Source organism: Drosophila eugracilis, unplaced genomic scaffold (genome assembly GCF_018153835.1).
Source record: "Drosophila eugracilis isolate 14026-0451.02 unplaced genomic scaffold, ASM1815383v1 contig_1781, whole genome shotgun sequence".
NCBI lineage: Eukaryota > Metazoa > Arthropoda > Insecta > Diptera > Drosophilidae > Drosophila > Drosophila eugracilis.
The window spans coordinates 259,609-275,770 of NW_024572623.1; the positions used below are offsets into that span (position 1 = coordinate 259,609).

At 46.4% G+C, this 16,162-nt stretch overlaps 1 protein-coding gene across 1 annotated transcript; it reads left to right on the plus strand.

Moving 5' to 3' along the window:
• The first annotated feature begins 12,078 nt into the window (after positions 1 to 12,078).
• Positions 12,079 to 13,658, plus strand: LOC108111473. Its single transcript, XM_017220945.2, has one exon. It carries the CDS (start codon positions 12,151 to 12,153, stop codon positions 13,129 to 13,131), a length of 981 nt encoding a protein of 326 aa, XP_017076434.2. The 5' UTR covers positions 12,079 to 12,150; the 3' UTR covers positions 13,132 to 13,658.
• Positions 13,659 to 16,162: the final 2,504 nt, after the last annotated feature.

Sequence of the window (16,162 nt, forward strand, 5' to 3'; positions counted from 1 at the left end):
TGCACTTGAGTCGCAATTTTCCGCATTTCCTCCGACTTTGACAGCTGGCAACTGTTTCATGTGCGATGGAAGCGGCTCTGGCACCTCTCAGACTAGTTTGTCTTTCTGCAAATATTTTGATTAGCCCGAGTGAGTTGTTCTGGCTTGTTTAAGGAGAAGGAGTAGGGGGAGGGGGAACATGTTGCATTTGGCCAAGAAAATAGAGGCTAGGGGCAATGTGGTCAGGGCCCAATCAAGTCACTATTAATTCGAGGACTCGCACACACATGTTTGCTTAAATTACATTTGACATTTACGAGTTTGTAATAAAAACTTTAACAATGGCCGACGCCATTTTACTCGGAAAATGCTCAGCTTCAGACGCTGAGGGAAGAGCAGGGGGTAATGGTGAATGGTAAATGGGTAATGGGTAATGGCCATCAAGTGCAGATCGCGTCGTAAAAGACATTTTACAGTTGGCACCGCTCGATTTCCATGGCCCGATTCGATGGCCGATGTTCGATGTTGGAAGTTCGATTCCCGTCCCCTCGAGTGGAAAAGTCGAGTGAGTGTGCATTTTTAATTAATTGGGTTTAGTTTTTATGGCTTCATTAATTACCAAACATTGCAGGGCGGCCGGTGGGTCGCCGGGGATGTTCGAGTTTGTGGCACAATCCTTGACTTGACGTCAGCGCCCCTCGAATGAATAATGCATCATGGCAGTCGATATGTGAGCCGTAAATATCAATAATAAAAGTGCGACGCCAGGACCAAAAACGGAACGAGTGCATTAAAAATTTATTTGAATCTGCCTGCGACGCGTGGCAATATACTCCATATAGCATATCGGGGGTGCGTCATAAAATAATAATCTTTATGATGGCAAAATTTTAATACAATATTGGCGGGCTCCGCCTTGAGATAGCGCTTCCTCCTTCGCATCTGTCATCGGTGGATTCATAAATCCACTTTAATTGCTGCAGTGATTTCGATTCCAGCCATTTGCCCGGTTCCGTGGACTTAGCCGTGTCCTCATTGCGGGCGATAAACGCGGCCAAGTGCCCAGTAAAAATCATGTTCATTAATATTCAACTATATGCGTTTAGTGGCTCCTCCCATTTACGGCCGCCGATAAAGTTCGATGAGCAGCTGTCAGCTGGCACAGCGCTTACGCTGGGAAAACCCATTTCCCTCTGATTGGTTGGAGTCCCTGCTAAGGCCCTCACAGGGGGCACAAATCGTATTTTTTGTTTTGTTTTTAATTTATTAATCGGTGCTGCGATGAGGTGCTCACATAGTGTTTGATCTCAACAAGTATTTACTGTAAATTTTTAAAAAGAACAGTCATAATAGACCGGTCCTTGGCCCCATCTGGGATCCATTCATCCATCGGCTCTCTGAGTGGCTGAATTCCCCAGAGAAACCCATTGAGAAGTGTGATTTATGCGAGTGCCCACACTTACTCGTCTATGATATGCAAATTCAGTTATAATTCACTTTTCTACAGCATCGTTGGAGGAGCCGATTGGTTGGCTGACCTGCCCAAATGTCCGGCGGATTGTTCCGCCGGAGATCTGGACCCGCCGTTGATGGATGAGTTCGGGGGAAAGGGGTTGTTTGGTGTTTAGTTTTGACCATGCCTCATTTACATTTATTTGCCAATTTGTTTAACGATCGATCGTAAAGCGTTTGCCGTCTTGGACACTCGGATTTTCCTCTCCAATGTTTTTCTGTTTCGGTTTCTGTTTCTGTTTCTGTTTTGCAGTTTTCAATTTTCCGCCCCTCGCTGATTTTATGTCGAAAAACGGTGAGGAAGGAGACGGGTCTGTGTTGTTTACGTTTTTAAGTGAATTTTCATATTTTAATGTTTGGCAACATTGTTGTCGCCTCAAAAGGCCGACCTCCATCCCTCCCTCCCCCTTCCCCTATCCTCTATTCACCATTCACTCGGCCATAATTTCCGGCGTGGAATTCGTGGAAGTCACCCGACCATATAAACTCGGTCTCCCATTCGCCGTGGTGGGGCTGAACGATCGTAAAGATCGGACATTTTTATAGGTGTCGGCACAAAGGTGTTTTCCCTGCCCGATTCTGCAGTTTATGTTGCCCCAAAATGTCAAAGCAAAAGCGGAAAAAGGAAAACCAAAGCACTGAGATATAAAACTGGGGACTCTCCTTTGAAGCCCGCGTACAAACAAATAATCGAGGCGCATTCCGATCGCTGTGCAAATCTGCACTGCCACTACACTGTAGTTGCCACATTGATGACACAATTTTTGGGTATTCCAATGCGAAACTATATTTGAAGATCATTATGATATGGGACTTACTCCAGAGAGCTTCTTAGTTGCAAGAAATTCTCAATCTCTTTTAGGTATTGCTGTTAAAGGGAAAGGTGAAGAATCTTTACTCATAAGACTTAGAACTAGGTCTGAAAATCAAACGAGAGCTTGATAAATCTTTTTTCAGAGACTGAGTAATACATTTTTCCCGGTGCCTTTGGACTGATCAACCCCATTAGGATCATGATCTGCACAATGGCGCCCAGCGGACGGGATGAGCTTGAAATTTTATATGCCGCCGGCACTCGTCTGCATTTGTCTGGCATTTGTGCAAACATCCCGACTAATTGGCCAAACGGTTCAGTTCAGTTCAGTTCAGTTCAGCTCATCTCGGATCGGATCGGATCGGTTATGTGGGTGGGGTTTATAGGGAGCAGTGCTTTATAGAGCTGCCCTGGACGTGCGTGCGTGCGTTGGGGCCATTAAAAAATTATTGAAATTGAACATTTTGAAAATAAACTGGAAACGCATTTCGACTTTCGGTGGAAAAGTGTGGCACACGGCGCGCTTCATTTGTGGCACTCGGGAAACGGTGAAAAGCGGGCAGTGGCGGTGGAAACCCGCATCGCCTTCGATTAGGGCTGCATTTCCACGTTTTTCAGCGTTTGGCTTTTTCGCCAGCCGAGAGAAAATTTAATTTATTGCCCGTCCGTCTAGCAAGTCAATGCGATATACTATACGAGGCTCGATCCCGCTCGATTTGTGTACGTGAAAAGTGTACGGCGTATTTTTAAGTGAAAATGAATTGAAATGAAATGATTTTTCATTTATTCGCCGACGCTGTGACGCCAAAGCGACTGCTGGCCCCGCCCCTTGCTGGCAATGGGGAAAATGCCGGGGGAAAATTGTCGCTCGCTTGAGGGAAATTCGCACCTAGAAGATCGCCCCGATTTCTCGGCCCGTTGAAATGTGCCAAATAATGCGGCATTAAGTGGTTGCACCTTTCCCCAGCAAGGTGCATTGTTGCCGCTTTTGCTGCCGCTGTTGCTGTTGCAACTGTCAACATCAGATCGGCATTATCGCAGCGCCACTCGAACGTCGAAAGCGCCACAATCCGAAAGGTGCGACAATGGCGACAAGACCCGCATAGTGACAATAATTTGTGGGCCGTGTTGGCAACCATTTCAGTTTGAGGAATGGGAATGGCCACAGTACTAAGTGGGCTGTGAGGAATAATTGGGCGTAAAACTGACACAGATGGTTTCATAACTCAGAAACCTATATTATTTGTGATTTCTACAGAATTTAATAGGTTTTCCCTCTTTCTATTGAGTAAGCAGATTGAATTTTTTGATTTTAGCTCAACATTTTTGGAATCTTAAACCTAGCAGCTTCGTAGCTTGCTAGATCTAGATGTCCTTACAGATAATCTCCCTTAAAGAACCTTCACTGTGCGGCGAAGTAGCGAAGTAGGTTGACGCCACCTAAGTATGTGGTGGCCCAAAGGTGCCACTTTCTCAGGGGGAGTTTGACGGCCGAGGTGCTAGGAAGGGCTGTGGGAGTGGCAGGGGGCGGGCCGACATGCTGGCGTCAGTGTCAGTCTCTCAAAGTCCCCAGACTACCGACCATATAGACCATCGTCTGGCAGCTATTTATTCCCAGATCTCACCGGCGAGTATGTGTTGCAATTATGCAGACAAGATGTCGACGCGAATTGTTCGCATTCGTCGACATTCGAAGGCGCTCGAAGTGGCAAAGAGGATGTGGCAATAGCGGTGTCGGTGGATGAGGTTGCAGCTCCCAGTGGACGAGCATTCAGATAACTCAGCTGGGCCCTAGGTGCTAATGGTCAATAAATATGAAATTTTTATCGACTTACGCAACACGAGCCGGCATCTAAAATGCAAGCACACATCAGTCCTGAGACCGGAGCTTCTTGGCTCACGTTTTGCCAGGCTAACAAGCTCCCCGGAGTGAAATAAAAAGCCGAAAGTGCAAAATGCGGGCGGCTACGTGATGCCATCTCCACGTCACCGCATTGGATTCCCAATCCCCGACAGCGGGCTTCGACTTTGCGGCTTCGGCTCTATTTCACTGGCCAATTAGACGGCCTGCTCTGGCTAATTGGTCTACCTCATTTATCCCATTGTCGCTGTCTGCAGGAAATTAATCAAGTGCCCAGATGCACTGCTACCCAGAAGAAGAGAAGAGAGAGCTGTGCTCCCGCCAAGGCGTGACCAGCGTCGGACTTTGTGGATACATTGTCTATCTGCAATCGTATCTGCATCTGGGAGTCCCGCCTCTGGCTGTCAGCACTTGGCCAATTGTTCGAGACGACTCTCCTGCCACGTCGTCAGGAATGGGATTGGATGTTCGGATTGGACTTTTCCACAGAAAACGTTCTCCGAGAAGCGGAGGCCAAATGAAATATGAACTATTTTAACGCCTACTTAATTTATTTGTTTTTGCGCTGCTGCCGCCGCCGCTGCTGTAGTATAAATTTTAATTAATTTAGCGTTGAAGTGAAAGTGTTAAGTGATTTGCTTGGCTGCCGCCCGCAATACCTTCGGCTGTGAGTGGCTATATACGCCATATAGACTATATATAGCCGATATGTACGATGGCCCCATCAAGTGCAGCTGTGGTAGGTAAGGATCTGGTCGTTTTCTGCTCGTTCTCGACCTAAATAAATAAAAATATGTTTATAGGCAAAATATTAAAGACAAACACCGAACCACCCTCTCGCGTACATGTCCTGCCAAACATGTCCCCTGACCAATTCATAAGTTTGCACTTAGAGGACATGGCCAACCTGTCCCAAGGTTGGTCACTCCACTCCAACTCCAAGATGGCTCACACATAAAAGCATAATAAAATGTATTTACCCCAGGATCAAATTATGAATCTGCTTATGGCCAGAACGAGGACAAGGGACGCCTAAAAGGTGAGCCCGGCTCCTTCAAGTTATGAAAGCCGCAGGCAGGCTGCCTCCGTCCCCCAAAAGGGACAAAACGCATATTTATGAAATGAACAAAACTATAAAGGACACACACACACACACATTTGTGCACTGAGAGAAAGGGGTGTTAGGAAGGATGTACCTATCAGTCTTTCTGAGAGAGATTTCATACCCAACTTAGTTCGTTTCTTATCTAACCACTTTCTTAAAATGTTTAAAAATAAATATTTGACATTTTTTTACCAACACATTTCTCTCCGTGTATAGCCTGTGGAGAGGGATAAGGACAATGTGCGGACATCTACGGAGATTTGGTTTTTGGGTTGTCGGTCGACAATGAAAATTTGTGCACATTTCAGCAGAATCGAGGGCCTGAGGTGATGGCCGGCTTCTTTAAGGTGTGGCCACCGTATCCGTATCCGTATCCTCGTCGTGTCCCTTTTTGGGATGCCCAGAGTCTATTACCCAAGTTTATGGCGCACGCAGTTACACCTACGACAGCCCCTGGGCGAACTGGCAGCATATGGTCAGAAGTGAGGGCGTAAGGTACGAGGGTGGCAGCCACATAGCCACACAGCCACACTGCCACCCAATCACCCCACCGCCCAAGGGCACAACCACTTTGTTTATGCCACTCGCAACATTTTACAAAGTTTATTTCGCCTTGGCATCATCAACAGCCATCGGAATCATCGTCATCATCATCATCATCATCAGTCCTCGCAATTCTCGGGTGACATCTGGATGGCGGATTCGGCCCAGGATGCCCCAGGGTGACCAGGAGTTGCTTAAATATGTGCGTCACATACGTCCAGCCTCCTGCCTCCCCGGCCGGGAATTACCTTTGGTGCGAGAATTACCTTAGCCGAGTTGCCAATTTCTGGCCACCTTCTGGAATCAGCTCACGTATCGTTTTATTAGTCAATCAAAGGCTACTTTGGGGGCGCATCTCATTTGCCGGCATAAAAAGTGCAAAATACGAATTGGACTGCAGTCCTTCGATGGCTTTAGTGCAAAATAATTAAGTTACTTCTTCTCATATATTTAATCACTCCTCCGATTGAGAGTTCCCAAAATAAACTAACGAGTTGAAAGTGCCTCTGATTAATTCGCAATTTGCTGGAGGGAAATGCATTCAGCAAGTCTAAATGCGAGATGCAAAATGCTAGATCCGAAATACGAAATGCAAAATGCCTTCTTTCCGAGATTTTAATAAAAGTCTCAGAAAGGGAATGGTGCACTTTGCATTAAAAATTCGCCGTCTAAAAGCTCAACAATTAGCAACAATTTCCGAATGCAAATGCAGAGGAGGCAAACGAGTGAAATTAAAGCAACTTAAATGGAACTTATTAGATTTGTATACTTTTAATTTGCATTCATAACAGACTGGGTGGGGAGTTGTGGGGAGTGGTGGTGGTGGGCAGCGGAGGGTCCTCTGACTATGGCTTTGTAAGGATATTCCCCGACTCGACTCGACTTTGGCCAGCAGTTGTGTCCTGCGGACCCAAAAAACAACAGCAAGGGCCCGGGGAGGAGGACAGAACCCTTTCCTGTTTTTCCTCCAGTGGACATGACGTATTCCCCCGACTTGGTTGATTTAAATTTTGCCTTTGCTGGAATAAAAGGAAATTAATTTGTGCATATTTCTTGAGCTGCTGGCAGACGAAATACGAGCGGCTTCAGCTGCTGGCCGGACATTTATTAAAAGCCGAAAGGAGTTGCTGCTGGCCCAGAGGGAAAGGCGAAAGGCGAAAGGCAAACCTTTCTCTCTTGGCCAATCGTAGGAATAATAATAATAGCCGAAAAAGCGAAAAGGGACTATCAAGTGAAAAGAAATTTAATAAAACGAAAACAATTTGGCAAAATGAAAGAATAATAAGAAGCCGCCAAGAAATCTCTCTCGAGGACGTAGAGCAAAAGTCCTGAAGGATGTTCCCACACGAAATATTCATAATTGCACGGACATTAAGAGTGCATCCCTGGCAGAAAGGGATCCGGAAACGAGAACAACACACGTGCCGCGGACGATGACAACGATTGATACACAATCGAAGCGGGATCAGGAGGGCAGGATGCGTGGCCGCCATAAATCCATTAGTCCATAAATAGTATTGATATGGAATGAAAACAAAAATAAAATAAAATTATTTATACGTTTCGCACGGCGCGACAAGCAGGAAAATTAGAGCCAACCGGAGACAGGAGACAACAGACACGAGCCGGGCCAAATGCGAGAGTGGAAAATCAGCAAGGGACATCGCACGGGGGATGCTCGTGTCGAGTGGGAAAGCGGAGAAGTTTTCCTCAATTGGCGATGCGCTTCGAATGATTCCAAAGATTCGCACACACAAAGCGAACAGTCATCGAACAACTGTATCGAATTACCAATCAGCCAGGACTACAATAGAGTCCTGGCAGAGGGTCAAAGCCCACCCCACTTCTTACAGACCAACCACCACCCCTGCCAAGCAGTGACTGCAAGTTGTGACATCACCTTTTAACCTTTGAATACATATATTTCATTGATATGCAGTTTTGGCAATAACCAATCCTTTTTGTATTATTTTCGGGGTATTCCTACCATGATACACCCCGGCTTTTCTTTCAGTGTATCTCCTCTGCACTCCGAGTCATAGTCCAAAACCCAAACCCATATAGAGCCATCAAGAGCGTTATGAATGCTCTTTACTATCACTTACGCCAACCCCTTCCCCGACAAACAATTGAATTGAAAGGATCATCAAATGGCGAATCCTGGTTAGAGGAGCCGCTCGAACAGCATCTTGGCCAAATTGCCGACAATTTGGGTTAACTGTAAAGTTTCTGCAGGCCCAAAGAGCACTGAGTAAACAGTAAACAGCGAATGGCAAACGGCAAACGGCAAACGTGCAAGTTTTGACAAATACAAATGTGAACTGCGAACACTAAACGGCGCAGCCCTCATCCTGATTTTCCATATAAAAGATGAAGACATCCCGGATTGACAGGCCAAGAGACAAGAGTATGCTGCGGGGCGGCGCGGAGGAGCTCATAAAACTCATTGGGGCGTAAAGGATGCGAATGCCTTTTAATAATAAAATGAGAGGCTTGGGTGGCACCAGCTCTCCCCGAGCTGGACAGGAGCAGGACCCACGACTGGCCTGCATAAACTAAGGCTAAAGCCGCTTGTCTATGCCCAGGCACGTCTTAAATGTTCAAATTATGTAAAATAAAATGTGCGCCGAAAAAAGGCAAGGAAAAAGCCAGGCCAAAGGATAAAGGCGGGGTTTTTGGGAGGCTGACGTCAGCTCTGAGTGACAGTGACAAGAGCAGGACATCGTGGTGGGAGTGGATGAAGGATTCGGGCACTTGACAATCCTGGCAAGGTGCAAAAAAGCAAGCCAGGATTGACACTTCTCTCTTCTCGAAAACTCAAAGGATGCACTCAGAGAAAGGGATGAACTTTTCTCATAAATATGTCATTGAAAATAAACTTTAATTTGGTTTTCGTTAAGGTAACAACTTCCTTTTTTCAACCTTTATTAACCCTAACCCGATTTCTTGGAGTGCATTTTCGCCACTGGCCATTTGCATGCCGCCGCCTCTGAAATCCCCCTTCGATTCGCAGATCCTGCGTGTCCTGGCTAATAACCGTGAGTAAGCAAACAGGTGCAGCTCGCCAGTTTGCTGTGATCAATCTTTTGCTAAGCTTTTGTTTTCGCCGGGCTTTTGTCTCTGGACAAAAGTTGGGTCGACTGCGACGATGATGATGGTCAGGAGGCGGGGGAGGAATACTTAGAAGTCCCGGGATTGAGATGTCCTTTGGGTCTGGGTGACAGGCAAACAACGGCGCGTCCTTTTTTATTGTGGCTCTGTGGGTCTGTCTCGCTTTCGTCCTATGATTGATTAGCAATTAATTAGCTACACAAATAACTGTAATTATATGCGACGGGGTAGTGAAAGCAAAGGAACAGGGGACGGGGCATGTCTAATGTCAAGGGTCTCCGGCGGCGAGAATTAGTTGCAAAAGTGTTCCACCTTTTTTTCGCGGGCCTCGGGACTCATTTGCATTTTGTTTTTCGCCATTTTTTATGGCCCAATGAAACGAATTCGGTGCTCTAACTTTGTCACTTGCGGCTGCCATTTGCCATTGCTTTTTATGAACGAATCCCGGCTAATGACACTTCCTTGGGATGGGATGGGGATTCGTCACGCAGCTGAGGAGGCCATAGACACGAGTGGGTTCCCACACCCAGACACCCCGAAAACTGCACTCGAAATAATAGACAGCCAAGTCGATTTAAAGTTTGGTTTAATAAATGGAGTTGAAGGGAAAGTTACTTTCAATGGAGAATTTCTGGTGATTTTACAACAAGATCTTCTCAGTGAACATCTAACGTAATGATAATTCAACTTTTCCCGAAATGTAGATGGAATCTCCCTTTGTCTTAGACCTCCGCCGCCCATTTGCTCCTTCCCTGGATCTATGGGCCGGGCCAAAAGTTGTGAGATGTCCTGCAGTTGACATCCCGACCGCTTTTTTGGCCGGCCAACAATGCATGACTGACCCTGTCAATACTGGCGACCCCGAATCCATTTGGTTGCCCCACCGCATACTCCTATATATGAGATATTTAATGCATGCAATATGGATTGTCGCAGGGGTTTTCCATTGGAGGAGGGAGAAGAAGGGGGTAAAAGTGCGTCCAAAACTCATGTCATTGTTTCGCCGGAGTGGAACTGCATTTGCCCTCCAAACGGCTGACATTGAGTGCTCCGACAGGCGACGTGTGTAGGGTTCCCCTGCCTCTTGGCCCTGCATCCTGCATCCTGCGTCCTGCATCCTTTATGGCTGAAAGCTTTTGTCGCTGCTGCCGTGCCACTAAACATGTCTCTTTTTACTCCTGGCCGGGGGCCAAAATATAACTTAAGTTTCTGGTCAAATGAATTTGGCAAAGGTAGCAGCCAGCTCGAAAAATCCAAAGCATACTTTCGGGAGCCGTCGCCAGCGAAATTCGAATTTATGCAAAAATGTTTTTTCTGCGGAATGGAAAACCCGGGAAAAGCCACCACAATTGGCAGTTTAAGTGGCCTTTGTTATGAGCTAGTTTTTGTCATTTTTGCGGCTGCTTCGGTTTTTGCTTTGTCACCTGTTTTTCCTGTTTTTCCCGCTTCCCCTGCCTTCCCCGCAGCGTAAGAAACTTTTTACGATCTTGTCAACATTTTGAGTTGAGTGCATTTTTACGCCCTCTGTCGATTTTCCGGAGGTGCGGGGCAGTAAAATCGAAAAGTAATGCAATAAAATTCGCTTTCATTAAAAGCATTAAAATAGGTTTTTGACATGCCATAAAAATTGTTTCCACGTAAACAAGCAGCACTCACACACACACACGCACACGCAAAAGCCGAGGAAAACTGCTGCTGCCACACTTTTCCAGCGGTTTTTCCTGGGGAGATCTGGGGCCAGGGAGTGCGAAAGCTTCACGCGACTTCTAAATGGGAATTTTATTGTTCTGGGAGCTGTGGCCGACGCATCGCCATTAGCTGGCAACACGGCACTTCAGCTAGCTAGGTGAGGCATCGTAAATCGGGTAAAACGAGAAAATAGCTCATCTTCGCCCGGGGAATCCCAGTTGATAATGCAGAATTGGCGAGAGGAGTGGGCAGCCTCTCCAGAGATTGCAAAGCACCGACGTATGAAGAACATTATTCTTTCCTCATCTATTCCAAATGCTCATCATAAATTCCCCGGAAAATATGATGACATATATGCCATATCGAACCAATATTCGTATTCAAAGCAATTAAGTGCAGACTTTATAGGTGGTTCACCGAAATGCTCCTGACCCCTGGACTCTAGTACAGTGAGAGAAACTGTGATTGATAAAATTTATATTCTATAAAGGGAATAAAAACCATTTGGAGTGAAAGCAGCTTATGTAGATCATCCTTCATGATGTTACTTAAGGTCTGATGTAGTTTCCAGTTTCTGCCAGTGTATGGCTATGTTTTGGCCTGGACAATTGGCAAATGTCGGTCCGCTAAATGGGGGCGATACAAATCGAATGGGGAATTTATTTCAACGTTATTAACTTCAAATTACGCACAGAAACACAGCGAACGGCGAAGGACGAGGGCAGACAAGTCGATGTCCAATCCTTAATTGCAAAGGACAGCGTGTGGCGAAAATATTTTGCTCGCTGGCTGGGAAATATTTTCATGATGTAATAAATGAAATTAATTTCAATAATTGCAGCTATTCGGGGCTCGGATTGGTGGGCAATACCCGCCGAGAGAGGTTCATTTGGCCCTCTCCACTGGCTGGGCTGGAGCTGCCTTTTTATCTAGGCCACTTATTTTATTTTATTTTATTTCGGCCATGATTCGCGATGAGGCGAGTGAGCCAGTGTGCGAGAGCTATGACCATGAAAACTGCTTAATCGGAAGAATGAATATGAACGTTCCAATTGCGATTCCTCCCAAGCCGCCCACCCCTCCCCAGATAATAAGCAGAAATCATAAATAAACGAGGAGAGAGGCGAATAAATGTGGAAATCCAAATGTTTTCCTTTCGCTTCGTCTTTTTATATCGTTTCTATTCTGATATTTTTCCACATTTTCTGTTTTTCTTTTTGCAGCCACAGCAGCATTTTTAATATAGCAGAATTCGCTGTCATATTTGGTCCCGCCCCCCTCTGATTTTTACGAGAACGAGTATTTTTCGCATTTATAATGCGGAGCCATATATTTTCATGAACACTAAATTAAGCAGGGGAAAATTGGGATTCCTTTGGCGCGGCAGTCACAGGAAAATGATATTCGCAGGCTAACATGACATTTACCCAGTAAACTGTAACACATTTGCCTCTGCAATCTCAGTAGCATTTGGTATCAAACTAAAAAGATTTCAAATTCATAAACATTGTATACATTTCGTAAACTTTCTCAGCCATGGATGCATTTTGTAAATTCTTAAGTGATGACCTGTTTGGTTTGTTGAAAGATCTGGTCTTTGAATCTTGGACTTGCGATTCAAAGGAATCTCTAGGTGCAAAGCAAGGGAAGGAAAATAGATCAGGGGGGAACAACAATGAATGCGGATTGGTAACACATCCTAGCTACACCATAAGACACGAGTATCCTGGTCCTTTGGTCACCTACGACGGGGAGGAGCGCTGCGAGCAGCGCCTTATCCGCCTCTCGGACCTGAGCTGTGGCAAAGTGGATCTCATTTTCGAGGCCTATCAAGATGACAGCGACGACTGTGAAGAGACAACTGAGGAGGACTTGGAGGACAACTGTGAGGGGCAGGAAAGGAGGTGGCATGTGAAAAAGGAAGAATCAAGGTGTTCCAGGGGAGGATCATTTGAAAGCTCAATGGAAGATGACTGTTCTGAAGAGGCCACAGAGGATGAGAAGCCAGAAATGGCTGAGGGATTAAACAAGAAAATGTTGGACTTCCTAAGAAATCTCTTTCCCAGGACTAATTTAAACAATTACTTTAGGCTGACTGGAGGAGAGGAGGAGACCTGCGCCTTGGATGTAAGCCCAGCCACCGGAGAGCAGCTGAGAAAGCTGGAGGAAGGAGCCAGAGCTATATACGATGAGTTTATTAGACCCGACTTACCTCCCTGGGATTCTCTGAAACCAACGGAAAAGCTGCGTTTTCAGTGGAAAGCCTATTCAGGAGAAGAACTGAAGGAAACTCCCTACGACAATTTCCGTGGGAGCTTCGCTCGAAGTTTTTACCAAACCTGTCCCTTTGCTTCAGGCGTCCTGGTTGAAAACGAGAGCAGGGAGACCTGGTCGAAACTAGATCGCAACCAGCGTATGCCCTTCATTCTGCAGGCTCTGCTGTACCAAGTGGCCATCGGAGCCATCGATCCCGAAGACCACTGTGCTGTTCGTGAACTTTTCCACAAGTTGAGATAAAGGAAAAGTGCGTTTTCCATTTCCATTTCGATGTCGATTCCGATTTAATACGAACCAGATGGTGTGTGGCCAATCTATTTTCGTGGCGAGCCTCGAAATTCGCAGCTCTTTCGGCCCCCTGTGAGTGGAATCCCTCAGTTCTTCTGCTCTTGAACCAGATTTGTCGGGAATAATGGATCTTCTACTTCTGGCCAAGGTCGCCACTGACATGGCATTGGCACTCGATTAGCAATTAAGGCAGCAGCAGCAGCAGCAGCAGCAGCAGCAGCAGCACTCAAGGTCGCGCAGAATTAAGACGGCAGAGCTCTCGGGTGGATCCCAACCTCTGAGGGGAAACTTGGACGTGCCCCCTCCCGTCCGAATCAATATCCCAGGCGCATACATTAGCAATAAAAATTTGCTGTACCCCCGGAACTGAGGCAAATAAAACAAACGAGAAGCAAACTTTTTAAAATGTAATTTCGCTGGCCGGCAAATAAATAAAATGGAATTGTGGCAAATCGAAAGTGAGAGCCAGGGAAATCAAAGTCCGCATCAGATCGGCGAATCAGACATTATGCTAATGGAAACCGGGCGGGGGTTGGGGGTTGGGTGTTGGTGGGTTGAAAAGTCTGCGGCTGGTGTTGGGTTTTATTGAAAAGTCAAAGGAAAGCGGGTGGTGGGTGGTCCGCCGGCGTTTATGGCCGTTGACAACTTTTGGCGAACCGGGCATATAAAACGAAATGAAATGGAAAACTAAACCGAAATAGGAAAACTCGAATGGCAAACGATTCGCCACGAACTCTAACTTAAAAGCAAAGTGGAACTGTATCGAAGGAGTCGCAATTTATTGTCCCAGATATTGACTTTTATAGTGGTCCAATCCCTTTCCCTTGCTCTGTCTCCCCAGCTCATAAGGCGACTTCGGCGGATGCCCATCTCCTCGAGAATCGAGAAACAATTGGCATTCGGGAATTTCGCATGCCTGCCACCGCCAGTCAAGCAACCCTTTCCCGCTTCCGAAAATCCACCTCTTTTTTATGGCAAAGATTTCGTTGTTTTGATATTCGGCACTTTTATTGCCTCGACCCAAGTTCGCACCTCAATTTGCCTTCGCAAATGTGAAAAATGTGGAAATTAGTTGGCGGTCCAAGCTCCTCGGGCCCTTCCCCCTTTCGGTTGGGTTTATGGCCAAACATTTCATCAATCACGGTATGTGTCACACCTATCAGGACCGCCGACTTCTGGCCCAGATGCAGATCGCCCCCTTTTCCAAGGACTATGCCGAATCGTAAAAAAAGGAGTGCGAACGCCACGCCCCTTTTCTCGAGGATAACTGGAAGTGAACTTAATGACGGAGTGGCACACTTTCTGGCATTTAACCGGAAAAGCGAAGACATTTGCCACGGCTCTCATTATCAGATGATAAGTTTGGGAAATTTGTTTCATTAAAAACTGCGTCTCAGAGTGTTAAATTTACGGATTTCTTTTCCAGTTCTCCAGTTCTTATATCGATTATTTCAATATGTTTTAGTGAGGGTTCTTTAAAAGCCAGAAAGGAAAGCGAAGACTCCTCAGTAAACTTTGATTTCTGACAAAGGCTTCATAAATAATTTCCCCCAAAACCAGGAGGCCACTCATCCATTTTTATGCAAAGTCGCAGGGCAAACACAAGGCAGGACGTGGAGGCCGATGGACAAACAACATTTGTCGATGGCCAAACTGATGGTGATGGCTTTATGTCGATGGAGAGCCAATCAACCCCGAAAGCTGCTCTTGGTCCCACTGCCGATGGTCACCATTAACATAACAATAATTATGGCCACGTCCTGGACTGACCAATTCGGCCTGGAGACATTCGGCAAACACACTCCCAGGAGTTAGTTTCTAAAAGAGATTCCGCAGTCATAAGCAGAATCCAGACATCCTGCATCCGGCTGAATGGACTTGGCTTCCTCTTCCTCCTCTAAGGGTTGGCAAATGTAAATCGCCAGATTGAACTGCGAATGTTCCACGTAATTAACTTTGATTGGAATTGGGGCAAAGTGCCAGGCTCCTGTTTTCCTTCTTTTCTCAGTTCACAATGCGAGTTTCCCTGGTATCCTTGTAATTTCTGCGCTGCATTTTGCTCATTAGGAAGGAGAGCTGACATAAATTTCGATCAAAAACATAAATTGACAGGCGTGCAGATTTAAGAGGCCCAGCTTAGCTCGCCAAGGATGGCCCGAATCCTCCGGCAAATCCAATTTCCGAGCGGGACTCGCACGTACGGCGGGCAACACTTTCGGATCTCAGGACTCAGGATTCTAGATTCAGGACTCGTTACCCGACCGTTTATGTGAGCAGGTCATGTCGCGGTCATAAATACAACAATGCCGCCGCCGCCGCCAAAACTTTCGCGAGTGTCGCGAGCGCCATAAATTTCGCTCGCAAAAACTCACGGATTTATGTTTCCAAAGCGCAGGAGATAGCGCTGGGTTCTGGTTCTGGGTTCTGGGGACATCCTCGAGATATAATCCACTTTAAAGTTTCCACTCCTCGGATGGCTCGGCTCGGTTTCAGCCCCCTCCTTTCATGTGATGGGCGAAGGATATCCGCCTTGGCAGCCACATGCAAGTGTTCTCTCCTCTGACAACGACATCTTATCCAATTTGCATTTAACGCATTTTTTTGGCCAATTTCGTTGGCTCCCAGCTCTCTGGCGTAAACCTCCTTTTTTCACCAAATCCCATTTGCAGCGATTTGCATTTAAGGCTGTCCGTGAAATCGAGACGAGCTCACACAAAAATTAATAAAGGAACCCCCTTCTGCCCGCTGCCTTCCGTCCGCTTGCCATATACCATTTTCCCGGGTGGCCCAGACCGCAAGTAAAAATGTTCAATAAACGTCCGGCCCAAAGCGAGAAGTCCAACCGCAAACGCCTTCAATAGTCGACTCGGGCATCCAGGGGTCCGGCAGTCAATTTGGAATTTCCAAACGTTTTAGACGTTTCGAGGGAGAGCGGGAATAGGGGGTATAGGGGCTATAGGATATAGGATATGGGATATAGGAT